General features: G+C 50.7%; 2 protein-coding genes across 2 annotated transcripts; one reads left to right on the forward strand and one right to left on the reverse strand.

Moving 5' to 3' along the window:
- Positions 1 to 26,328, reverse strand: CLUH (clustered mitochondria (cluA/CLU1) homolog). Its single transcript, XM_006891039.1, has 26 exons — positions 26,263 to 26,328; positions 12,805 to 13,007; positions 11,891 to 12,062; positions 10,847 to 10,990; positions 10,550 to 10,674; positions 10,299 to 10,453; positions 10,101 to 10,226; positions 9,720 to 9,867; positions 9,459 to 9,551; positions 7,214 to 7,908; positions 6,506 to 6,714; positions 6,269 to 6,370; positions 5,997 to 6,097; positions 5,301 to 5,453; positions 5,153 to 5,215; positions 4,780 to 5,024; positions 4,384 to 4,468; positions 4,082 to 4,235; positions 3,856 to 3,995; positions 2,525 to 2,605; positions 2,320 to 2,445; positions 2,111 to 2,232; positions 1,764 to 1,857; positions 1,097 to 1,231; positions 941 to 1,014; positions 1 to 178 (listed from the first exon to the last, which is right to left on the reverse strand). Exons 2-26 carry the CDS (start codon positions 12,991 to 12,993, stop codon positions 1 to 3), a joined length of 3,909 nt encoding a protein of 1,302 aa, XP_006891101.1. The 5' UTR covers positions 12,994 to 13,007; positions 26,263 to 26,328.
- On the forward strand, positions 8,074 to 9,005 carry LOC102869607 (60S acidic ribosomal protein P1-like). Its single transcript, XM_006891046.1, has 2 exons — positions 8,074 to 8,085; positions 8,634 to 9,005. Exons 1-2 carry the CDS (start codon positions 8,074 to 8,076, stop codon positions 9,003 to 9,005), a joined length of 384 nt encoding a protein of 127 aa, XP_006891108.1.
- Positions 26,329 to 26,581: the final 253 nt, after the last annotated feature.

Consider the following 26,581-nt stretch of genomic DNA (forward strand, 5'->3'; position numbering starts at 1 on the left):
CTACAAGCTTGGTGCAGGGTCCTGGGCTGTCCCAGGCTGGGTGCCAGGCACCTCAGGGGACCCCTCGGGCTCAGGATCAGTGGCCATGGGCTCCTCAGCTTTATCCCTGTTCCTGCTGGCCTCCTGCAGCTGGTGTCGCCGTGCCACCTCGGCCTTCAGATTCTCCAAGTCCTTTTGGCTGAGTAGAAGGATCAGGTAAAAGAAAGGTGTCAGATGGAGCCTGGACCCTCTGCCACCCCAATGGCCTCATTAAATCTGCACTTGGGACAAGGTCAAGCTCCAAACTTTGTTCCTTGACAGACAGGTGGGAGCAAGTGCTTCCCATCCCCCTTAGGAAAGGCTCCAAAGGGGTAAAAGTGACAGCTCCAGGATGTGATACTCATCCTTCAGCTGGCCAGGGCCATCATCTTTTATATTCATTTCAAATAAAGCCTTGGGCTTGGCCTCTCTTACAACAGCTTGTTTAGAAGAATGCTAAGGAGGGGGTGGAATACATAGTAGCTGCACTTCAAACACTTTACATCCTTGCTCATCACACCCACTTCCCGGAGAACTCGGGGCTCACAAAGGCCACATCATCTGTAGCAGTCCCACTGGATCCATTCCGAGTCCCGAGTCCCGGGAACGCTCAGCAACCAGAGAGAGACAGAAAGGAAAAAACTACTACTCATACAAGACAGAATGAGTGCTGAGCTACAGGGAGACCAAAAACCTCCAACTGTCGTACACTACAACTCATCTACAAAGGAAGGAAAAGATCACACTCTACTCCTAGATCACACTCATCTCCTAGAGCCTCTGGAAGGATCCACAAGGAACCTCGGCTCACTGGTCATTCTCTTTCACCGTGAGCCATGTCAGTGTCTGACATCTTGGGAGAAACAAAAACCGCTGAAGGTTTTTGCAAGGATGGGTGTGCAAGCGGGAGAGGGGGCCTCACCTGAGAGGAATGAAGAGGATGCCATTGATGACGTTGAGTTGTTCCAAGACACTGGCCATGCTGGGGGCTGTGAACTGCAGGGTGTCGGGGAAGATGAGCCAATGAGAGCCAGGAGGCTGGCGTGTGGCAGTACCCCCAGCTCACCCAGGGACATACCTTCAGGGGCGGGATGTTGGCGCTGGGGCCATTGCGGTAGATCTCGTTCATGGTGCGCTGCAGGGCCACGGCCTGCTGGGTCAGGCACTTGAGGTACTCAGAACTCTCCTTGGTTTTCTCATGGTCCTCGCCTAGCTGTAGGAGGATTGGAGCCAGGAACCCAGGCGGGAAACAGTCAGGGCTGCCTGGGCCTGGTGGCCTCAGAGCCTGCCCAGCCCACCCGAGTCTGTTTCATTTCATTATGGTCAAAATACACATAACAAAATGTATGTCATTTCTGCAAATTTTACACAATTTGTTGACACTGGGGACATTTGTCAAGGTGCACAACCCTACTAGTCATGGCTTTTCCAAATCATCCCACTTCCATTCACATAGGAGTTCTGGTGACCCAACGGGTAAGGAGTTGCACTGCCCACCTATAGACAGGCGGTTCAAATCCACCAGCTACTCCTTCAGGCAGATAGGCAATCTCTTCTCTTGCAATTTACAGCTTCTGAACACCTGCTTGAGGGTCAGTTTTGATTCAGTTCTGATTCGACCACCACTGTACATACACTCCTCACTGGTCTCAAAGGAAAAATTCCCCTTTCTTCCCTCACTTCCACTCCGGGAAAACACTGACAATCCTGGATGTCTCTGCATCTGCTTACTTCCCACAGCCCACCTGGGTCTTGTAGATGGTGTAGCCTTCCTTCTCATGCTGCAGGGCTGACCGGAACTCAGCTTTGCTCTCGTAGACTCGGGCAACAAGATGATGGCTACAAGTGGGCACAGATGCATGAGGCGATGGAGGGATATAAGGAGATGGGCAGTGGGGCTGGATTTTGAAAGGAGTGGATGAAAATCTCTCAATGGAATCTACGAACCAGTCTAGGGCTCAGAGAAATCATGAACATGGGGAGAAAGTTCTTCAGAAGACAAGACCTAAATCCCATCCTCATCCTGGCCCACCTGTTTCCAGGGACACCAGAGCATCTGGGCAGAGCTCTCCCACTCAGCTCACAGCCTCACCTGAGGGCTACCTTCAGGGACTTGGGACCATGGTACTTGGTGCTGACAGCCAGTGCATTCTCCAGGAATCGCAGTGACAAGTCATACTCCATCACTCCATGCAGCACAAGCCCGATGTTATTCTGAGGGCAGGCAGGAGGCCCCAGGTCAGCCCCATGTGCACTAGGATCCCAAGGCGAGTTCCCTCAGCCCTCTCAGCCAGCACTCACATCCAGCAATGCCATCTCAGGGTGGTCTTCCCCGAACACCAGCAGCATGAGGTAGCGGGCACGGTACAGCAGGCTCAGGGCTGTGGACAGCTGGCTGCTGGCAAAGCAGTACAGGGCCAGGTGCATCTGCAGGGCAGACCAAGGTCAAGCCAGGCCAGGCTGCAGGACCCACCCTCACAGACCCTGTCCCCAGAAGGATACACACATATTCCTGGATGGTGTTGGGGTGCTCGATGCCCATCACACGCTCGCTCATCAGCACTGCCTTCTGCTGGTTGCTCAGGGCCTGGGGAGAAAAATGAGGTCAATTCTAGGGCAGATGCTCATCCTCCATCCCGAAGCAGCAGCTGCAACAGCTCAGGCCCAGCCCCTCAGACGACACTTTCTAGCTTTACTTCCCACAGTCAGTGGAAAAGTTTCTACAACGCTGAGAGCAGAAGCAATAGATGGTGCCCAACTATCACTGCTAACTGTTCAGGAAGGAATCAAAAGAAAACGTGCTCCAAGAAGAGCAAGATAAAAATATGGAACAAAATTCAAAGTCATAAAAGACTTTGAAAGTCTTTGAAAAGCTTGCTTCCTGGTCTGACAGAGCCTGGTGGAACTCCGAGACTATGGTGCTTAGTCATCCTTGAAGCCTAGAGCTAATGGTTCGGCTATATGCTCAATGTTCTGAAAAACAACAACGAGCCTATCAGGTGGGCAGCAGCAGCACCAGGGAGGTAACTCAGTCCTTACACAATCCATCACACAAAATCAAAAGAAGAGCATTTGCTCAGAAAAAATGATGGTGTTAGGACGGGACAGGAAAGAAGGATGAATGGGGTCAGGAAACCTGGGATAGAGGTGGAAGGAAGAGGTGGTTAAAACAGAGACTGTCATCAACACCTGAGACGTGTATGAGCTGCTGAGTGGGAAGCCGATGTGCTCTGTAAACTTTCACTCAACTCACAACAAAAAGCTGAACATGCAGGCAGAGGTCATGGAGAAGGAGCTAAAATGAAGCTCTATAACCCAAGACCTTGAGGTTCCTCTCCAAAACTGTCTACTTTTTCCATGCATTACTTTAAACCCTTACTTCAAAAGGGAAAACAAATGTAACTAAACTATTCTCAAAACTAAATGTTAATTCAGATACAGAACGAGATGGGTTAGCCCAAAGCTTGCTGTCCCCTGAACAGCTTCACGAAGCCTCAGGACAGCTCTCTTAAGCCATGACAAGGGTTCAAAGCAGGGATAGGACCCTCCAGCAGCATCCACGTAGCGCTGACTAGGTATCGTGTTTACTATGGAGTCCCAGCATTTCTGAGGAAGGTCCTCACTACTCCCCACATTACACATGGACACAGGGCAGGAGGAGAAAGCTTCCCTGGTCTGCTGTGCCATCCTGAACCATTCTCCTCAAACAGGGCTCTGAGCCTGAGCTCCCAGGTCCTGTGGCTGCCTGGAGGTGACACCATTAGACCAGGACCCTCACTCTGCCATGCCCCCAAGCCTGGCCAGGCCATGACCTGAGCAGAGGTGCTCCAGGCCCACCTCAGCATAGTCGCCCATGATGTAGTGGAGTCGTGCAAGCAGCCGCAGGCAGGCACAGATCTCCACGTGCATAGCTCCATACACATTGTTGAACAGGTTCAGGGCCTCGTTGATGAGCTCACAACCCTCCTTCAGGAAGCCTGTGGGGGACCCAGAGGGTGACAAGTCAGGGTGAGACAAGAGAAGGCCCCAGCTCACACCCAGCCTTCCCTCCCCAGCCACGCACCCTGCTGGACTTTGGCCTGCCCACTCTGGAAGAAGTGGAAGGCGTCTGAGGCTTTGGGGCTGACATGCTTGACCACAGGAAAGATGTTGAGCACGTCCTCCTCAGTGAACGCTGGCTTGTGGCGGCTGTCGAAGCTGTATTCCTTCAGCAGTATCTGGGGACAGAGACCAATACCTTGACAGGTAACCTCAGGCTCAGCTCCAAAGGACAGCTACACTGCAGATCCACAGGCCCCCAAGCAGTCCTATGGTCCCTCTGGCTCTGTGGGTCATGCTGGGAGGGGAACAGGACATCGTGCCCACCTGGATGCCAGTTTTCAAGGAAATCTCCCGCAGCAGTGTAATCTTCTGCAGGCCATATGTCTCCACAGCCTGGTCCACAGATTCACTGCAGGTAAGAGGGGGAAGCAGGTTGGCATCTGTCTCTGCTCCCTGCCCAACAGCGGCATCTCTACCTGAATACCAGCTCAAAGCATTCCCGGGCGGGAAATTCTACCAGCATTCACGTCTGACAATCTGTCCCTACTGCCTCATGCTCCCCCAGCGATGACCGCTTTTTCCTTCTCTCTTCATTCCACTGCCTGGTGACCACGGCTCAGGGGTGCAGGAAGGTCCTCACAACCACACAGAGGGCCCACCCTGGGCTACATACTCCGCCATCCCATCCTACCACTGCCACACCCGCGTCTGTGCCCGCACCACTCAAGGCTGAAGTCGAAGTAGTTCTTTGCCTCCTGGCAGATGTTCTTCCAGAGCTCCTGGGGGGTCATGACAGCCCAGGCGGTGTTATCTGTGGCCCCAGGAGGCCGGTTTTTCCTCCTCTTGTTTCTCTTCTTGGAGAGCAGCTCATCGGCAGGCAAGTGGGCCACAGGGTTAGGGTAGGAGCTCAGGAAGCAGTTTAGAAAGTGACTGATGGCAGCCGAGAGGCCTGAGAGCTCAACCCCCTGCAAGAAAGGTTTGGCTCAAAGTCCTGAGAGTCCTCAGCCTCCAACACAGAGTTCTTCCCCAGTGCCCCACACCACCCTGGGGAGCTGGGCTGGGCTGGGAGCATGAGGGTTAAGGAGAATGGTACCTGTAAATATGTCTTGAAGATGTGCTTGGCAGAGCGGGTGATGAGTTCTCCGATGCCAATTTTCTGCAAGGTTCAAAACAGGAAATTGTAGTCATGCCTGAGGCTTCCCTTCCAACCCTGTCTCCAGTGGACCTTGCACACCACTCACATAGATGTGGTCCAGCTGGTCACGAGTGGGGCTCCGAAGCACCAGATCCAGCACCTTGCCCAGGTAGCGCATGTTGATGCCACGCTGGCGCATCACCTCAGCCAGTGTGGCCCCATCCATGGGCAGCACCGCGTGATCTGTGCAGTCCTTCACCTGCAGGGGGCAACAGGTCAGGCCCCACCAGCCGGAGACCTTGGTCCTCAGCCCTCCTCTTCTCATCCCTAGCTTTTCTTGGGCCCTGAGAAAGACTCAACCCCCAGTCAAGAAAGGGAAGGCGACAAGGCAGAGGCAAGGTGTGAAGTCCAGACGAGCCCTATACTCTCAGCAGGGTCAAGAGACACATGGAGACCCCAGCAGGCAGGCAGCAGGGCAACAAGGGAGAGGGGTCGCTCAAGAGCAAATAATGCAGCAACAAGGATGAGAGGCCACTCGACTGTCTCACAGCTTCCATCCTGCCCATTCTGTCCCAAGCTCTACCACATGGGACCGCAGGCCCCACTGGCCCACAAAGGCAGCACGAGAGAGCAGACCTAGCAGGTGATGGGTTACATCACCTCTCAGGTCACCTTTCCAATCTATTAAATGAGGGGACATGTCTGCTGTGCCTGCAGGTAGGCCTACAGATCGGTCCTATGTCTACTATAAAGTCTATGGCTCCTGATCCCTGTCCCATGCAGCTGCTACCACATCACTCACCAAGCCTGGGATCTGGCAGGAGAGCAGGAAGGCAGCTGCATCTTTCAAAAGCTGCTTCTGGTCTCGAACTTCCTCCTGGCAGGACTCGGGGAAGCGGACGCCTGGCAAAGTAAGAGAGGTTACATGAGGCAGGGAAAGGAGAGGGGAGTGGAAAGATGGGCCAGTTTAGGGCTGGTGGGAGGTGGTGCCCAGGTGTGTAGGGAGGGAAGCTACAGGCCCAGGAACCCATGACCACCCACCACGCTGCCCTGAAGCACTCTGTGTCCACCTGCCTGGGGAGAAGATGTCGGGGTTGAAGCGAATGTCGAAAGCCGTGCTGCTGATGGAGCCGACGGCCTTGCAGGCGTTGCAGATGACCTCTCGGCTCCGCGGGTCTGCTGTGGAGAGGGAGCCCACCCGCTATCAGTGGGGTCGCCCCATGCCTGACTGCAGAGGACAGCCCTGCCAGGGCTCGGAGGGGCCAGCACGGCAGCAAGGCCCCCACGCCCCTGGCGTCTGCACAGCCCCACCTGCACCGTCGTCCGAGGCGATGGTCTCTGCCAGCTCCTTCACCTTAGCCAGGCCACTAGCACTGCTGCCCTCCTCAGCTCCTGCAGAGACTTCGGGCTTGGCTTCTGAGGATAGGGGGCCACCATCGTCCATGGAGGTGGTGGTCTCCATCTTGCTGGCTTTCTGCTGCATTAGCTGCAAGGCTGCCAGCTTCATGAAGAGGAGGTACCTAGGCACAAGCACACAGGGAGGAGCAGGGCTGGAGATGAAGCAACTGTATGCCAGCCAAGGGCCCAGGTCCCTTGCCTGCACGGTGGGCACCCAGAGTGCTGGCAAACACACCACCTCAGCAACCTGGCCTGGGAACAGCAGTTAAGAGCAGAAATCCAGGCTCTTCTGAGAGGCAGAAAGAACAACCTGGTGGTATGTGGGCAAGGGAGGGCAACTTTTCACCCAGGCCAGGGATCTCTACTGTGACAGCAACGCTACTGGCATGTTGAGAGGGCAAATGATTCACTAAGAGTTACCATCCTCAGAAGTCTAAGCATGAACCCTGGGGCTCCAGGATGAGGGAGCCTGATGCCAGTGGATGAGGGCTGTGATGTGGGGGGCTCTTGATCATATGACCAAGCATCTGCCTCCCAGCATCAGGCCTAGAATTACCGAGCTCAGAACGCTCCTGGGGTGGGGGCCCTGGTCAAGTTCAGGCTGGCCGTGGCCTGTCTCACCTGTGTTCCACGAAGGCATCCACCAGCTCCTGGCGCAGGCAGCAGAGTTTGTGCCTGTGCGCTCGGGGGAAGCCAGCACGCGTGCACTCCTCGGGCAGGTCCTCGCCGGGCACGGGTAGGAAGTTCAGGTCAGGTGGGAAGGTCCGCAACAGGTCCAGGATGTAGTGGCGCCCATCGTTGCCGATGATGCCCTTGCACTCGACAGAGGAGCAGAGCTCCACCTCCTCGTCCCGGTCATTGAGCACTCGGTGCCGCAGGATCTTCAGCGGACGGCTGGTTCGCTCCAGCAGCTCCAAGTACCGGGGGTGCGACACCACTGTCTTGCCAAAGTCAATGGAGCCGTAGATGACGCTCTGCTCCTGGTCCCGCTCCAGGATGCCAGGGATGATGGACTGGGCAGTAACGCGGTAGCCACGGTAATCCACCACCACGGTGCCCAGTGTGTACAGCCCCTCCACGTCCACAGCATTGTAGGTGCGCACCCCATTCAGGTCATTGGTGGGGGCCACATACGCCGCCACGTCCCCACCGAAGTCCTTGTAGTGGTCACGGACATCAAAGCCCAGGCTGAAGAAGATGTTGTTCCAGATGAACATCTGCATCTTGGTCTCCTCACTAGGGTTGATGGCCATCACATTGCCATCGATGACGGCCATGGCACCCCGGGTGGCTGCAGCCGTGAAGTCGCTGTGTACCTACAAGGCAAGAACGTGAGGCCCTGTTGCCAGACTGCCCTAAGCCCACTAAGACTGTAGAAACCACTGGGGACCTTCCTCAACTCCCTCATATTGAAGAGAAAAGAGGGGGAAACTCTTAATTTCTTTTTCCTGTTGTGCAACCTGCTTCAGTGCCTGCAGCCTATGAACAAGGAGGTCAGGCAATGGTTTGGGGCTACAGTTTGCTCTGGCATGGAACACTATGACAGACCCACAGGGACGAGCCTGCCGTAAATCTAAACCCACGAATATCAAACAACCTGTGAGTAACAAGGAGCACAAGTTCCAAAGATTTGGGATCCACCAAATCAGCTGGATGAACCCAGATAAGGCCCCATTTTCTTGCTTATCAAATGGTGATGGTTCAAGTATTAACCTTTACAAGGAAGCTAAAGATAAGCTTCCAATGTACTCTACACAGTCCTGGCGATAGTAAGGCTCAAGAAATAAAAATACTGGACCGACTCTCTGGTGGCCTAGTGGCAAGAAGCAACACTACAATCCCGAAGGCGTGCAGTTCAAATCTACTAAAATCTACCAGATGCTCCGCTGGAGAAGGAGGGGTAATCTCCTGGATCCACTCTCTCTCTCTTTTTAAATTTTTTAAAAAATAGCACCGGGACTCCTTTTCTCAGTTGATACTCAGGTGCTCGGTTCTTCAAATGCTGTGTTGGGATGAGGCCCTCACGTCGTCCAACGACTAGGACTGGGCCTGGCAACTTTTCAGCCCAGCACCACTGCACCACAGCCTCCTCTCTGAACTCACCTGCATCTACTCAGCTCTCATCCTACACGAGGAGGAGGTGACCATACTGGAGGATAAAATCAGTGGCGTCATTAAGGCAGCCAGTGTCAATGTTGAACCTTTCTGGCCTGTCCTGTTTGCAAAGGCCCTGACCAATGTCAACACTGGGAGCCTCATCTGCAATGTGGGTACTGGTAGACCTGCCTCAGCGGCCGGGGCTACAGCAGCTGGAGGACCTGCCTCCTCCACTGCTGCTGCTCCAGCTGAGGAGAAAGTGGAAGCAAAGAAAGAAGAATCTGATAATGACATGAGATTTGGTCTTTCTGATTAAACTCCTTTTGTAACATGTTCAATACAAAAATCCTGAAGTAAAAAAAAAAAAAAATTTAAAAAGCACTGAAGTTTATCATTATTTCCAGACAGTAAAACTATGGGGGAATTTTTTTTCCTCATCTCATTTGCTTATCTTAGTAAAAGCACCAATAACTCCTAAACCCATATAAGCTAACATGGCTGTGCACAGGAACCACACAAGCCCAACAGGCAGTGTGTGCCCAGGTGAGGGAAGGGGGGTTGTCACAGACCTTGCTGTTGCCCCAGGACCCACAGACTCAATCTCAGCAACTAGACTAGGAAGCTGACCACTGTGCACAGCCCGTGAGCAGCCTCATGGCAGCAGACAGAGCTAAACTGCTCTCAACTCCCTCCATCCTCTTGTCACTAGAAGCCATGGAGGTCACAACTCATCAACAGCAGATGCTGGTGAGACAACGGGCCAGGGCACCTTGAATATGGCTCTTTCTCGTAGCAGCCGCTCAGGTAGGTTCTTGCGGGGCAGTTCCCTCGTCGTCTGCAGCTCTTCATTCCAGTCCCGGGTCTGCGGAAGGACCAGGAGAGACATCAGCTTGGCCTCTACCCCAAGGCAGTGCCCTCCTCCATCAGCCCATGTACAGGACAGCCCCACAGCCCAGAAGACGGGAGTGCCAGTTGGCTTCCAAGGGGAGGGGAACCCTGAACCCTGGGAGGCCAGGTCAGGAGTAGGTACCTGTCCAGGAATGTGCTCCTCGTAGCCCAGCCGCGAGGTGTAAGCGTCTTCGGCGCGCACACAGTCCATGGCATGCTCTGCCTGAGGGGCTGTCCAACTATACACCTGGAACGGGGTGGCGATCCTCTCGAATGGGTGGCGCTGGACCCTGTGGCAGGCAGGTCATGGGAAAGATAGGGTAGCCCACCAAACTCGGAGCCCTGCCCCGGACAGCCTCTTCTCTGAGGTCCCATAATGGGTCTGGCAAGTCCCCCACCCTGCTGTCACCAATCTGGCTGACAGCTCTCTAAAGGGGATTCCTGAGCCTTGAGGCCAAACTGGCCAGTTTGTCCCACTCCCCCAGGTGACATGAGACAAGGAGAAGTAGAACAAAGGCACTACCTTTTCTTTTGCAGCAAGGCAAAATTTTTTTTGAAGGTTGGGCTGATCTGGTTGAGCAGCTCCACCAGGGAATGGCTGAGGAAGCGGGGGCTTGCAGGCTTGGGGTTGAAGTGATATGCTGTGGACCTGCAGAGGATGGGGTCACTAAGAAGACAAGCAGGCCGACGGGCCCTCACCCCAAATGTCTGCAGGACTCACTGGTTCAGGTAGAAACCTCGCGTGGAGGCAGTGATGCTAACTTGCCGGTCCTCGGCCGTGATCACAAACAGGTACATGAGGTCCCCGTGCATCTTGCGGTTCCCGGGTGGGGGGTTCCAACCACTCATGGTGAGTACCTTCAAGCACTGCAGAGGCTGTGAGAGTGGCCAAACGTGAGCAGGTCAAGCCTTGCAGTGTGGTGACTCCGCCTCACCAGGGCCCCACTCCCAGCGCTCCCCTAGGAGCCCCACCTTCCAGTCACGGTTCTGGGGCTGCAGGGGACACAATGGCCGTTCTCGGCTCCCTGGAAGGATGTACTCTGGTGGTGTGCAGTCGATGGGGTCCATCTCCAAGCCCTTCTTCCGCTTCCCGCTATCTGAGGGACCGGAGGCTGGTGGTCAACATGGGACCTACTTAGGGGCCACTGGGATCCCCCATCTTAGCCCACCTAAGCTCCCAGGACCCGCATCCTGAAGATGGGAAGACCCTGCCTTTGGCTCCTGCCCTAAACCCTCTGCACCACTTCTAAGCCAATGCCCCCCCCGCACCTCCCAGATCGCCATCAGTGAAGACACTCAGGAAGGACAAGGAGTTGCAGTCAACCCCATTGAAGGCGTCGGATGGGTCCAGGCTCTTGAGTAGGTCTCTGACATGGCGCACGTGGATGCGGGCCTCTCGTACTGTGTACGGCTCTGCCGGGATTGGGAAGGGCAGGTCTTAATCAGAGGCCGGGATGCTGGGGCCCTGCATCCCGGAACCACCCACCTAGCAGAGAGAATAACAGTTCACGGTGGTGCCATCATGAACAGTGTTCATTTCCAACCTTAGCTTTTATCCTGAACACATAATCTAGGGTACAGGTTTCAAAACAGAACCCCCACCTGCTGGTGGACATGGGTTCCAGTTTACAATGAATCTTCTGCCAAATGACATAAATCTTGGGGAGCCCAAAAAGCCATTGTTGTTTTTTTGTTTGCTTGTTTGTTTTTTATCCATAATCTACAGAGCTACCAGCTTCCCTACAGCCCATCCCCATTTTCCCAAGACATTCTGTAACTCCACATTCCTAACACTGGGCCCAGAGCTGGGTTCCTAGCGCTTTAATAGGGGATCTCTAGGGAGGAGACATGATTAAGTAAGCAAGAGTGCAATTAGGTTAAAGGTGTTTTTTGTACTTGCTTTTAATACATTTGGCATGCCCTGGGACCCCAAAGGACCAGCCTGTCACCCCAGACGAGAGCCAGGAAACTTTGTCCTTTTTGGTTTCCTTTTGAGATTTAATTTTTCTCTTTCTAGAACTGGACGTAGCTGATTTGATCTTGAATAGCTCTGTCTCAGTTTTTTTTGAACTACGCTCTGCTCCTTAACTCAGTCACAAGTGGGGAGTGTGACTGGGTGTCAACTGCGTGATAAACAGGCCTGTGTTCCACCCCACTTCACCTACTCACTGGCATTCTGATATGGCAGGGTGAGGACAGGTCCCTGGGCATGCACAAGTCCCAGTGGGATGCTGTGGGGTGAGGACTGGTCCCTAGGAATGCACAAACCCCAGGGCCTGCTTCCTTGTGCCTTCTTCTCACTGCCTGACCTACCTTCCACCACACGCAGCACTGAGCCCTCCTGCAGTCCCTCGACACTGCGAAGCTCTGAGAAGTGATCTAGCATGTTGCCATCCAGGTGCAGTGAGAAGCAGGTGCGGTGGCACGTGTCTTCACGGTCCATGAGCACCTGGTGGATTTCCTGCACCATTTCCTGAGGGGACACCTGTCAGAGAAAAAGGCCCCGATCACCACTGTGAAAGGCTTTGTCCAGAAGATGTAGCTAAGACATAGGTCCTCTCTGCAGCCCAAAGGACTTCAGTCCCTGGATTCAAGACCTCCAACACCCATTTTCTCCACATTGAAGCTTTTAAGCAAAGCACCCAGCCTGCCCCTCTCCATGTGCACAAGCACGGCTTATCACACTTGCAGGACAGAGCCTGGGATGCCATGAACTGAGATAGGCTGAAGGCAGGGCAGAGGAGGAGGAAATGATCATCTTATCACTGCCCTTGCTCAATGCCAATGTCCCCATGGTAAATGACCTTTCCCTTCCAGGAGAGGCTCTCGGGTCCCAGCTCAGAGTCCAGAGAACATAGCATAAAGGTCCATGCCTAGTTCCCCAAAGAGTTCTCAGCCTGTAAGACTCCAGGCTGGCTTTACCTCTGGAGATCATCCAGTTCTTACAAGTATTTAACTTGCAGAAGTAACATACAGAGTACAAGGAGAAGCTGAGCCCCAACACTGCACACCTCTGCCCATACAGGGCTGAGTCTGAACTGGATGCTGTCCTCCAGCAACAGGGCATGACCTGGGCCTGGACTAGGTCCCCAGGTCAACCATAGTACTCCAGTAACCCTGTCTATGGCTAACTGCATGGGGCTGGGAGAAACAAGATCAAGGCTTTTTGGCTTTACCCTCTCCCAAGGGCTCAGACCTTGGTCCCCTCCACCCTACCTCCATCTCACCTGCAGAGAGAAGGGCTCAATCCCAGGAGCCAGGATCTTCACAGAAAAGCCTGTGTCCTGAATGACAATGACCTCCTGCCCGGTGGCCTCATCTCCTGGCTCAGTCTCATCCAGCCCATTTTCCCGAGGTGGCTCAGCCACCCCCTCTTCCTTCTTTAGGCTTTCTGAGCAGTCCCCATTCAACAGCATGACGGTTGGTGGTTCTAGGTGACAATAATTAAGGAGCTGGGTCAGAGGAGCCTACTCCGTCAGGGGGGACCATCCTGTAACCCCGCCAAGATGGTGTCTGCAAGTCCTCTTAAAACCCAGCACCAATCAAGCCCAATCCCACTCAGCTTCAGTACTCACCTCCCTTGAGGCCCAGGCTCCTGCGATCCATGCCTTCCCCCCTTCCACAGCCAAGACCCATGAGAAGACCCTTCCCTCAACCACTCCATACCCTTGTTCCCATTTCACTCCTCAATGCAGCTCAGTTAAATTTACCCTTCTATGTATACCCCAAGATCACTCTCCCCAAGCCACCAGCACCATCCTCAGAGCCCAAGATTTTCTCTGACGTGAGCTTAGCTCAGCAGCATCTCTCCCCATTGGTTACCTTCTTCTCTTCCCTGAACAATACTGAATTATTTACCCTAGCTTAAATCCTAGCCACTACTCTGTGGTTATAATCTCATTTAGGAAAGGAGTTTCTGTTAGGTTAATGAGACAAGATTAGTGGACATTGTGTCCTGAATTAATCTCTTTTGAGATACCAAAAAATTAACCAAGCAAGTAAGTAGAAGAGAGATGGCCAGCTACTGGGAGATAGACCAGGAGCAGAACTCAAAGACAGAGGATTACCCTCCAGACCCAATAGAAAGAAAGGCTTCCCTAGAACTGGCATCTTGAATTTGTACTTCTAGCTGTGAGAAAATAAATGTCTTCCTTAAAGTTTTTCTAATATTTGTCATATTTCTGTTATGGTAGCACTAGTTAACTAAGAATTTGGCAGCAAGAATTGGAGATGATGTTCTAATATACCTTCAACATGAAAGTGGTTTTGGAATAATAGTGGAGGCTGAAGCGTTTACGTATCTAACAGTAAGAACTATCTAACAGAGAACTCTGATGGCCTAGCGGTAAGGACTTGCACTGTCAACCCAAAGGCACACAGCTCAAATCCACTAGCTTTTCTACTGGAGAAAGATGGGAAATCTCTTGTGTGGTTTCTTGCCTCTGAAAACCCACTGGGGGGTCAGCTATGGGTGGCTCTGACTCAATGGCACACAACAGTAAAAGCCACCAACCATCTGTCAGTTTGCTATGTTATGTGGCTTGTATGTTGCTGTGATGCTAAAACTATGCCACAGGTATTTCAAACACCAGTCACTCAGGATGGATAGGTTCCAGCAGAGCTTCTAGACTACGGCAAAGTAAGAAGCAGGACTGGCTGTCCACTTCTGAAATGAGTCCTGGACTATCCTATGAACAGGTGTGGAACACTGTTTGATAAAGTGTCAGAAGATGAGTTGCTCAAGTTGGAAGGCACTTCAATGACTGCAGAAGAACGGTTTCCTCCAAATGCAGTCTACCTCAAACCTGCAGATGGATTTCATCCAAGGAAGGGCCTTCATTTGCTAATGTGGGAAGGCTCAAAATGATAAGAAATATTTGCAAACATCTATCAATAAGTGGAATATGTAAAGTGAAAAGTGTGATTCTAGTTAGTTATCAAATGTGAAATAAAAATAAAAACCAACATCCTAGGAATCAGTGAGGTGAAGCAGATTAGTATTAGCTATTCTGAATTAGAATATGATCAGAAAATGATCGACTCTGCTGGGAATGACAAACTGAAGAGAAATGGTGTCATATTCATCACAAAAAAGAACATTTCAAAATCTATCTTGAAATAGAATACAGTCAGTGATAGGATAATACTCATACAAGAAAGGCCTAGTAACACAACTATTATTCAAATATGTGCAACAAGCACTAAAGGCAAAAAAATGGTAAAACTTAGGATTACTATCAACTTCTGCAGTATGACACTGATCAGACATGCAATCAAGATGTATAAATAGTAATTAGTGACTGGAATGAAAAGTTGGAAACAAAGGACTGGTAGTTGGAAAATAAAACCCTGATGACAGGTAGGAAGCTACACTGAAATGGTATGACAGAAGTTTGTACAATCAGTAACTTATGCCTTGCAAACACCTTTTTTAAAAAACAAATGGCAACTTTGTACATGAACCACACTTTACAGGACATAGAAGAATCCTACTGACTACATCTGTAGAAAGAGACTGTGGAGAAGCAGCTCAGTATCAGTGGTCATAATAAGGAAGGGGCTGACTGTGGAACAGACCATCAATAACAATGTGAAGCACAAGAAAAATTAAATCAAGTCTGATGGAGTGATATTGGTAAGTTCAGAATTCTCTGTGTATGTATCAGTTATGGAAGATAGTTACAATAAAAAACTGGCATCAGTTTTCTCCAGTCTGAAAGGCTACTTGCTTGACCTTAGAATTCTTAGTGTCCTTTAATCTGTTAATGGAAGAGGATATGTATCTCCTAGATTAGCTGTTATCTCTTTGAAGTTGTTTCCCCCAATCATATGTAAATTGTAACTTAATCTCCCTGTTTGTCAGGGAAAGGGAGTATCTGGGGGTGAATGATTTTCTTTGATATAGAAATTCTTTGATCTTAGTATAAAAGCCTGGTGACCTCTCCTAGGCAGTCTTTGAGTCTGACCCGCTGTCCTCCACAGATCTGTAATAAAGTGCTTATGGATATTGCAATGCGTCTGTCTTATTGACAACTGACTACAGAAAGAACTCCTTTCGCTCAGTAACAAGTCCGCAATTGCCAAAACAGGACTTCAGATATATCCTATCTGAACTTCAAACACTAATGACTGAAGACCAGACAACTTGTGGGATGACATCAAGAACAACATCCATGAAGAAAGCAAAAGATCATTAAAAAGACAGAAAAGAAGGGGGACAGAATAGAAGAAATTGTGCAACTTGCTTTCAAAGACACTCATTGCTGTGAATGGAACCATCTCACAGATGACCCTCCAATGTTTCAGATGCTGTAAATCTCAAGCTTACCTTCAGCTGCAGACTGCTTATCTTTCCCTAATAGAGTTTTTCAATAGACTGAACCACCAGAGAGGAACTGCCAGAGGCACTGACAGAGGAGCTTTTCCGGTTAAAGCACACAACCTCTTCACCAGGGCTCCCCCTCTTCGACATAAAGAAGCCAAAACTAAAGAAAGAAATGATGAAAAGAGCTGAGCAGATTTAAAAGGGCCACTCAAAAAGACATTGCAAGATAATAGGATGGGGCAGGGGGGAAAAATACAATGATATAAAAAATGTGCACAGAGCTGGAGTTAGAAAACGAAAAGGAATATGCTTGGCATTTCTGAAGCTAAAAGAAATTTAAGCCCCGAATTGAAAGAGGGATTCTATGGGCAAAATATTGAATGATGCACGAAGCATCAAGTATTGAGGCACTTGCAGAAGACAAAGACTATAGCCTTCAATATGTATTGTTGTTCTTCTTGTTATGTGCCCTTGAGTCCTTTGCTACTCATAGTGACCCTATGTACAACAGCCCTAAATGCTGCTCTATCCTGTGCCAATCGCATTGCCTCTGACACACCCATCCCAATTACATCAAGACAACCAAAAAAGCTCACAAATGGTCCCACAAGCAATAGAATCATCAGATGGAGAAAAGAATGATGCTGTCAATGACTCATTTTACTTGGCTGCACTCTGTGGTAGTCTCTAGCAAGTTGCACTTATAATCAAAAGGCTGCATCTTGAGTGGTTCAAAACCACTAGTGGCAAAAAAGAAACAAAAAAGTGGTAGTCTCCTCCCATTTAGATTTTCAATCTCCCAAACTCAATGGAGAATCATTATAAGTCAGATCGGATTTGAAGGCAGTGTAAGTTTTGAGTTTGACCTCTTTAAAATGCTAGGATGTCAATTTAAAGCCTAAGATGTTCTTGATCCCAATTCATGGCATTTTCCATTGCTTCATATGCATATGAAAGTGGACAATGAATAAGGAAGACCAAAGAAGAACTGCTGCCTTTGAACTGTGGTGTTGCAAAGAGTACTGAATATACACAACAAATAAATCTGTCCTGGAGGAAGCACAAACAGGATATTCCTTAGAAGCAAGGATGGTAAAATTTCATCTCACATTCCTTTGGTTGTGAGAAGGGGCCAAGTCTTGAAAAAAGACATAGTACTTAGAAAAGTGGAAGACCCTCTTTCTCTGATGCAGTAATTAGAACAATAGGCTTGAGCATGGTAGAGATTAAAAGGATAGGGAAAGGGGAGCTCTGGTGGCCTAGTGGCAAGAAGCTGCACTGCAATCCCAGAGGCACACAGTTCAAATCCACCAGATGCTCTGCTGGAAAAGGAGGGACAATCTCCTCCTGTACCAGTCAGATCCGATTTGACGGTATACGCACACAAAAATAATAAAAAGGATAGGGAAAAGTTGACATCTATGGCTCACAGGATGCCTCTGAGGTGTAGTCATACACTCAACTCAAGGGCACTCAATACCAACAGTAAAAACCCAGACTGCCTTGAAGAGACTGTAGAATTACGGATAAAAATAATTTTATTTTATCAAAAGTAATTTTGGTTAGAATTCAGAAGTGAAATGAAGAAACCATAGAGAAAGTCTTACTGTAGAGAACACATATAGCATCAGCCAAAGAGTACTGCTAGCAATGTGGACGTTCAATGTGCTGCTGAGACTTTAAAATTATTAACATGAGACTGGCAAGAGAAGAGCACAAAACCTTTCACGCAGTAACAAAGAACTTGTCTAAATTAATTTTTTGGGGGGGAGGCGGTTATAACATTTACTTGTTTGGCGGAAGGTGGAACTTGTAAGCAATAAGCTTTGCTATCTGGCTTATGAAATGCTTAAGCAAGATCTTAATGAGGCTGCACAGCTTCGGCTTTTTTTTTTTCACAAAACAAGAGGAAAGAGGATGACTTAAAAATGAACTGTGCAAAATGAAAACAGAACTTAAAGATCTCGAGTATTTTGTTATACAAAACCTAAGGGTGTAAATCCTAGAATTGTCACCAAGGACATGGTTTGTTAGAGCCTAAGCCTGTGACTAATAGATCTAACCAACCAATGCAGCAGAAAATTGATCAGTTTAAACTGAATGGGTTAGTCAGAAAGAATAAAAAGGAAAGCACCCTGCCTGCCTTCTGGAACACTGAAGAGAAAACAGGCCAAAGGAGCATCATCTGCTTATACTGTCCTCCACACGAAAAGGACAATCCTTGGAGCTCAGAGATCAAAATTACTTGAAAGATCCCAGGAAGTAGGGCTACCTCTGTTTAAAAGGGTGAGGCCTCAGCCTCCTGGGTTTCAAAGAGTCAAATCTTCCTCAATTAGGATGTAGGTGTCTTTAAGATGTGTTGGAGACGCTGGGCTGCTACCCAAAACTGAGGAAGTGAGTTTTCAAAGGGCAGAAAAACAGAACCTGTTGGGCCAAGGGGCCTCCATGTGAAGGGCATGGCCAGTACTCGTAAAAGCTAGACAGCTGGGATACCACCGAATGTTTCAAACAATAAGATTATTTTCAAGCCCTGGCAGCTAACATAATTTGTTCTTGGATTTGGACTTACTTGATCCCTTTTACCCATTCTGTCCTTCTAATTTCACACACTTGTGACAGAAATGTCTATCTTGTACCTGTTCTACAGAATACTTTGGCAGTAGACAAACTGTACCCTTGATTTCCCAAGATAACAAAGGAAGAGGAATTTTATCCCAGGATCAAATACAACTAAATCTTCACCCACATTTGATTTTGATGTTTCAAAAGATGAGGGGTTTTTTTAATAAAAAAATGAGATATTTTTAAAAATTATATTTTTAAAATTCAGAGTAGATATAGGATTTTCACAAGAGTACAAGAATATTATAATGTTTTTCACACACAGCAAGAACATGAATTTCAGGGCCCAAAGATGGAATATTATAGATTAAATCATGTCCCCCAAAACCATTTTTATAAACCCCAAGCTTTGTCCATATAGTTGTAATTCCACTTGAGGAATTACTTTGTTGTCCTCACACAAAATCCTTAATTGGACCAAGAAGAACAGAGCAGGGAAACACTGAATGGTTCAAATCAAAAATGGAGTGTGTCAGGGACGTGTCCTGTCTCCATACATTTTCAAACTGAATGCAGCAGAACAGATTATTCGAGAGGCTGGACTTTATGAGGAGGAATGTAGCATTAGAATTAGAGGAAGACTCATCAACAAACTGCATTATGCAGATGACACAACCTTACCTGCTGAAACTGGGGAGAACCTGAAGCATTAGTGTGAAATATCGATTGAAGCTCAACATCAAGAAAACAAAAAGACTTTTACCACTGGGACCATCATGATAGATGGAGGATATTGAACTATTCATTTCAGCTTGCTCCATTGTTCCACAAACACTCTTGGCACCAGCAGTCAGGAAGTCACAAGACAAATAGCATTAGGGAAATCTACTATCAGGGCCCTCTCCAGAGTGCTTAAGAAGTCAGTCTAGAGACTGAGGTGTGTGTGATCCAGACCATGGTTTTTGCAATGATTATTTACTATGCATCAGAGATGCTGGACAATGACCAAGGATGACAGAAGAATTGATGCCTTTGAGTTGTGGTGCTGAAGAAGAGTATAGAACATATCATGGAATGCCAAGAAAACAGGTCTGTCCTGGAAAGGTTGAAACCAGGCTGCTCCTTGGAGGCAAGGATTTTGAGACTCTGTCTCACATACTTTGGGCATGTTGCCAGGAGCAACTAGTTTTTGGAAAAGGAGATAATGCTTGGAAGGGACAGTCCAGAAGAGGAAAACCCAGCGTAAGATGGATTGATAACAATAACTAGGGTAATAAGGGTAGGTGTGACAGAGACAGTGAGATAGGCTCAGGATAGAGAATTCAGAGCTACTGTGCACAGAGCTGCTAAGACTTGAGGGCATATAACCATAACAGAGATGGAAGAGATTAAACAAGGAAGGAAACAAAGACAGAGGATGCAGAACAGCAGAAGCTCCAAGAGACAAGAATAATTTCCCCCCAGAAGTAATAGAAAGTACCCTCAATACAGAGTTCTTGGACTGCTAAACTGTGAGAAAATAAATTTCTGGTTTTTACAGTCACCACTTGTGGTGTTTCTGTTACAACATCACTAGAAAGACAGAAATCAACACTGGTTCTCTCCAGAGCCAACTTCTTCCATCCCAAAGAGCCAAAGGTATCCCTCATCCATGAGTGTTCCCCATTGTCTCCTCACCCTCTCCTGTGCATCCAATGCCCTCTTTCCTCACAGTTCACAATGCCAATCTTGGTAAGTGCCTCCTGAGAATAACATGGAGTTGTCTCTTAAGACATTACCAAAGGTTCCTCTTTGTCCAGATAGGGCTTATCTCACTCCACAACTAGTCTCTGATGTGAAAAGCTCTTAGCTACTATCTAGCCATTCAAACCAAATCTCCAAATGGATCTTTGGAACCCTCCTCTTCAGCATGGTACTGAGGTAGGTCACCTTTCTACCACAGTGCCACCCCTCTCATCTCTGCCACATCTCAGGTGGAGTCCTTCTGATACTCTTTATTCTTCACTAGAAACAAGGTTCCTAAATAAACATGCAAGGGCACCAACCTAAAGTCAGTCTGGCTATGTACTAAAAACATGTCACTACCTTTCTTACCACCCCGGCTTTGGTTTTGCTGCCTCTTGCCTGATACAACCATGCCTTCTGACAGACTCTTACTTATCCTTCAAACAAAATCTGTTATCATTAAATCACCAGCTCATAGTAACTGTGCTAAGACAGAAAAGAACTGTAGAACATAGTTCCCGAAACCATCCTTCACAGGCTAGTTCAACTAAATCCTCTTCATTGAAGTGCACCCAGATGATCCTTGACTTACAGAACTACTCCTCACATCTATGCCCTGTCAAATCACTTCCAGAAAACATAGCTCCAGCCTTCCCAGAGCACCTGTCCTGATACATAGGAGTGGTTGTTTGCACCACCAGCTGTATTGAATTAATAAATTAATTGCTACAAACTGGTAGCTAAGATAAATATTTGTGAACAGGTGGAAGCAGGTGACAAACCTTTCCATTTCTACCCAACCACTAACAGAATGAAAGGAGAGTCTTCCCTGAGCCCAGGAAGCAGAAGACTCTAGTTTTCTCTCATAGAACTCTCTAGTAAAATAGGCCTGCCTGGATGGGACAGCCCAGCAGGCAAGCAGGAGTGGCTCCACTCAGGGTCAGACCACTAGGCCTCTAGGCTTGGGCATGGGGCTCCAAGAAGGATCTAGACCCTTTTTTGGCAAGTTAGATTCCCAAAGCCCCAGTTCTGCTCCAGACCCCCACCATCCCATCCAGACTCCACTCCTGCCCCAAGATCTCAGGCTGCCTGGCCTTACAGCCATCTCCCTGTGCCAACTGTCAGGAGTGGGAAGATTCTCCAGAGTAGCGTGGCTCCTGCCCAAGCCCACCAGACTATGCAACAGGGGATCCATGGAAGAAGAAAAGCCCAGTTCATAGGGCCCCCAAGGGAAATGAGATAAAGGAGAAATCATGCCCATCATTGTGTCTCAGTTTAATAATAAACAGGACCTCCAAAAGCTCCAGCAGTCATCTCCTTTGTCACAGTAAGTATTCTAAAGGCCCAGATAGATATAAAGTTTTGCCAAGGTCACAGAGCCAGACCCCAGATCCCAATCCAAAGGTCCTACCAGCATAAGACCCTGCCCTAAACCCTGGCAAGTGTACACCCAAAACCCTGGCAAGTGTATACCCCTCAACAACTGTTCAACTTCCAAAACCACAAGGCTGGACAGGGACTCCCCTTTCCCACAAGTGGACAGCCTCTAACAGGCAGAAGACAAGGAGCTGCCAAGCTCTAATGACAAAGTAGACAAAGGTAGGGAGTGCAGGGGCTAGTCAGCTTTCAAAAAGTAACCAAGAGGCATGGCAGCGGTAATGAGGCACTTCTCTAAGGGGGAACACCAGCAAAGAAGGGAGAGGTGGTAAGATCTCCATTCAATCTGGAGGAAGGCAGCCATGGCCTCAGAGAGCTCAGAAGTGAGCCGGTCAGGATTAGACTCATGAGAAGTCAGTGACCTCAGCCCAGACAGGCAGCCTGTGTTCCCTTGGGAATGGAGGCCAAGCAGGACACCGGGGAAGCAAAACAAGAGTGGCCACAGTTCTCACTCTCTTCCTCAGTCAGAGAGCCTACCCAGAAGGTGCCTCTGAATTACCCAAGTTTCTCACCCCAGGAGTACCAGCCCCCTGTCTGATTTTCACAGGAATGTGACTGGTTCCCAGAGGCCTCCACTCCCCAGGGCAACCCATTCTGTTGTCCTCCTCCTTCCATGGGGCCCTGAAGGTTTCACCACTGGATGAAACCTGAATGACCACCCAGCAAGAGGCCGCCTGTACTTGCTGTTCCACAGCCCACCTGGTTCAGCTGACAGCTGCCTTCTCCTTGGCTTGGGGCCCTCAGATCTGCCATGGCGGGGCAGAAGCCAGCTCTCCAGTTCAGGCCCGACATTCTCTGTTTCCCTTGTTCCAACCTCTGCCACTACCTCTGCTTCCATGCAACTGGTCAGCCCAGGGCTGAAGCAGTGGCTGGCTTCAGGTTTCAGTGGGGCCAGGCCTGCTGGGGCGGCCCCAGGAAGGGCACACTCCCCCTGCCTTGCATCCTGCTCAAGGTCGGCCAGAAGGACGGCTGTGGGCCAGGAGGCCCCAGTGGCTCCTAGACCCCAGGAGGAGCTGTGACCAGGACTCAGGCCCACCTCGCCTTGCCCCTCAGAAAGAGAGTCACAGCTGGTAAAGCCATTGTGGGGGGAGAATAATCCTGCATTTGGGGTACCTGGACCCCTCAAGGCTGAGGGCCTAGAGGATTGGCTGGCAGGGCCAGGGTGCAGCAAAGGGGTCCTCTCTTCATCTCCACCCCTGGCAGGGGTGGGCAGGACCACTTCGGCCAGCTGCCGGCAACAGCTGGTGCAGACCCAGGCCCAGGCCATGAGGCAGCCACCTCCTGTCTCACTGGGGGCCTGTCTGCTTCCTGAGTCAAGTGGCCAGCTAGAGTCTCTGGCTCACAATGCCCCCTGCAGGTGACCTGGCACCTGTTCCCTTCCTGATCACTGGTTCTCGTCAGGGCGGGGGTGGGGATGGGTCCCCAGTCTCCCAGAGGACAACTGCACCAGTGTCCCTGGCTTCCAGCTCCAACAAGAAACTGGCAGGCTCCTTCTTCCCTTCCCAGAATCCCCTGCGTCGTCAGGAGAAAATCAAGTCTCTCCCCCAGGGAAAACAGAGCTGGCAGCAAGAGGCCAAAGGCCATTCGGCTGTGGAGAGGAGCATGCCCAGCCTCGCCAGGGCGCCTTCTCAGGGCCTCCCCAGGGCTCTGACTTGTTGCCAGAGTTCAGTCAGGACTGCTCTAGCATCCATACTAACCAGCATGGGGGCAGGGAGCCAGGCACACTCCAGGCACCCTCCTCTCCATCAAGTCCCGGGGCCTAGGCAGCACCGATAGCTGGACAATAACAGCCTCTCCACAGCCTACAAAGTCCCAGGACAGAGGCCTTCTTCTAAGCCCCCTCTCCAAATATCCCTAACCCTGTGGAAAAGGGACAGGGTTGCCTACCACCACCACCAGAGCTGAGAGTTACCTCCATTCTGGTTGCCACAGAACCAATGCTCACTCTAGACCCAGCCCAGGCACATCTGTATTTGTTTCACCTTAATTAAGAAAACTGAGCCTCAAGGAGGCTAGTAAGCAAACTGCTTAAGCACAGGCACAGAGTAACCAGCAACTATCAGGTCAAGAAAAAGCCCATTGCCCAAACCTGTGCCTCTGAGTGCCACTCCCACAGAGTACACTCCACTCTCCCCAAGACTTTGGGGCAGGTGAGCAGCAGTCCTTTCCTCTGGCCACATCTACCTCTGGCCCAGATCTTCAGGGCTTTAAAGAAAGGGAATGAGAAGAGTGCCCAAACAGTAGCGCACTTCAAAGTGCTAAATCATAATCCGGCCCTGACCTGGGAGCCCACCAGAAGCCCATTGATGGGAGACAAGAAACACAGGCCACCCTGCCGTAGCCTGAGTGCACCTGGCATGGCACTCACAGGACTGTGCCAGTGAAAGCTCCACCTCTGCCTAGGCCTCAGCAGGTGAGGCTCCAAGAGGAAGTAGGGCTCCAAAAGTCACACCACCCCATCTATCCCTGGAACCTGGGGCTTCAAGGAAAGGAGTGTAGGCAGATAGGCAAATACAGGGTTCCCTAAGGGGATAGACACCTCCGCTTGCCTCCTTCCAGTCTCACCTAGGCCTGAAGCAGTTTCACAGGGCCTGATGAGATAGTAGGGGGATACTAAAGGAGAGCTCCCCTAAGCCCCCAAGCTCCTCCCTGCAGTCAACCCCTCCCCCTAAAGGAGCTCTACTCTAGACAGAAGGAACTTGACACACCACCATGAACTTGAAAAACCTGCCTGTTCTCTTAACCTCTAAAAGCTGATTTTGTCCAAGAAAGTAACCAACTCTCGCCCCCCTTGTTTGCTCCTGTAAAGGTTTTGGTCACTTTCTTCCTTGAAGGGGCTGGAGAAACCTTCCAGAGCTGAGTTCTAAACTCTGGAGCCAGGGCTCTGTTGCAGGGGTGAGTTTGCTGGGAGTCTCCATGCAGGCTGCTCCTTCTTTGAACAGACCAGGGTTGGCAGCAATTCAAGTCCTCTTTATTCTAGTCTCCCTGAGACACAAGGAGCCTGCGTGGCTCCCACCCACTAGTATGCTCCCAGCTTCCCCAAAACAAATAGCTATGCCTGAGCGCCTGTCCCAACTCTTACCACATGGAGTCCTGCAGCCCACAGCTGAGAGGGGACTTTTCTCAGGCCCTCAGAGAAATCCTCCAAAAGACCCTCTCCCCTTAGGGCATAAGATCCAAACCAACAAAGCTTCCTTGGAAGCATCCTTGGAACACTGGAAATACAAATGCTCCCCTCAATAATTAGGTCATTGTGTGACCTTGGGCAAGTCACTTCATCTCTTCAGGGCTCTTTGCTATGGGACAATCAACCAGCCCCTACCTCCTTTTATCTGACTGGAACCACTGCTCAACCACACTGGGGCACAGCTTGGCCGACAGTTGTCAATATTTGTTATTCTGCCCAAATCTTGGCCTTGTCCAGGCAAACAGCAACACTACCACAGTACCGGTCCCTCACTCCAAGGTAACCCTGCTGGGACCCCAATAGGACACTGAGTCAGGGTGGTACAGCCCACATTAACACTGTTTCTAAGCAGACTCCCAGCCCACCCCAGCTTCATTTAGTCTGTGTAGCTAAGAAGAGGAGAGATAATAAGTATATAAGGGTAGTTAGAAGAGAATGGGAGATGGATAGTAGGGGAGATAGGAGAGGGACACTCCTATGCCACAGGGCAGAAAGAAGCCACAGTTCAGTTCAGCCCTGGGGATTAAAGAAAGATTTGGACAGCTCAGGGGCAAGAAAGGAGCCTTCCGGTCCAGCGTCTCCCTTAACTAAATCTGAGACAAGGAGGAGTGAACCGAAGTGGTCTGGGAGAAAATGGAGAGTAGCAGGCCCCACCCACCCGAGACAAGCTGCAGCCACTCCCAGAGCCACCACCACACAGCCCCCAGAGGCAGAGCAGGGAGCTCGACTCCACGCTAATGACCTTTGCCTCAAAAACAGCAACTCTGGTCTGACCCACTTTTCGCAATAAGACGGGTTAATGATCAAATTCTGGCACAAACACCTCCCTCGGACAAGGGGCTTGCCTTGGTTCCCATACACAGGTAAGCCAACCAGACCGACACCGAACACTCGGCTAAAAGCCCTGACTGCAAGAAGTTAGTCCCCTCCCAACACACTCCCCAAACTCATGCTGTTTCCACAGAACGAGCCCGAGAGCGTCCTAAGTGAGCTTCACTCTCTGGGCTGCAGCCCAGTGCACCTGGGATGACAGAAATCCTGATGAGGGCGAGTGCCGGAGGGAGGATGGCCTGCAAGTGTCAAACTGACCCTAGTCGGAAGGGCTCCCCAAGTCCGCGCTCAGAGGGGGTGGGGCTGCCGATTTCATCCGTCTGTCGTGGCTATTCACCCCGAAACCGCGTGTGCGCGCACGTGTCCCCACGATCTGGCGCGCGTGTACCCGCCGTGGCTGCCCTCTCCAGGACTCCTCCACGTGCGAAGCCCAGACCCATGCCGGGGGCGGCAGTGAAGGTGACCTTCAGGGCGGGGGCGGCCCAGTGGAGGGCCCGAGAAGGATGCATTCAGTCCCGGCGCGAAGAAACGCCGGCGGCCCCCGCAAAGCCCCAAGCCCTCCAGCCCGCTCGGTCCCATTCAGCCCCCACCCCGCCCGGCTGCCCCCGTCCCGCTCACCGGTAGCGCCGGGCCGCCCCTTGCCACCAGCCTGCGAGCCAGGCTCCCGGGCGCTGTCGGCAGGGGCGGCCGCCGGCAGCTCGTCTGTTTTGATGACCATCGTGGCGGGAGCGGGCGTCTGGCTCGGCTGTCCACGCCGCCCGCCGCGCCACTAACCAAGTGCCCTGCGCGCCGCGGCCGCTGCGGGAAGGACGGAGTCACCGGCCCACGTGGTGTGCGCTGTCGCCTTTGACCCCGCCGCCGCTCCCCTGCCCCGCCCTCGCGCCCGGCTCCGGCCCACGGAGGCCCGCGAGGGACAAAACATACCGCACTTCGTTGG

The sequence above is a fragment of the Elephantulus edwardii genome, unplaced genomic scaffold, assembly GCF_000299155.1.
Source record: "Elephantulus edwardii isolate Elephantulus edwardi_28Jun2011 unplaced genomic scaffold, EleEdw1.0 scaffold00094, whole genome shotgun sequence".
Lineage (NCBI taxonomy): Eukaryota > Metazoa > Chordata > Mammalia > Macroscelidea > Macroscelididae > Elephantulus > Elephantulus edwardii.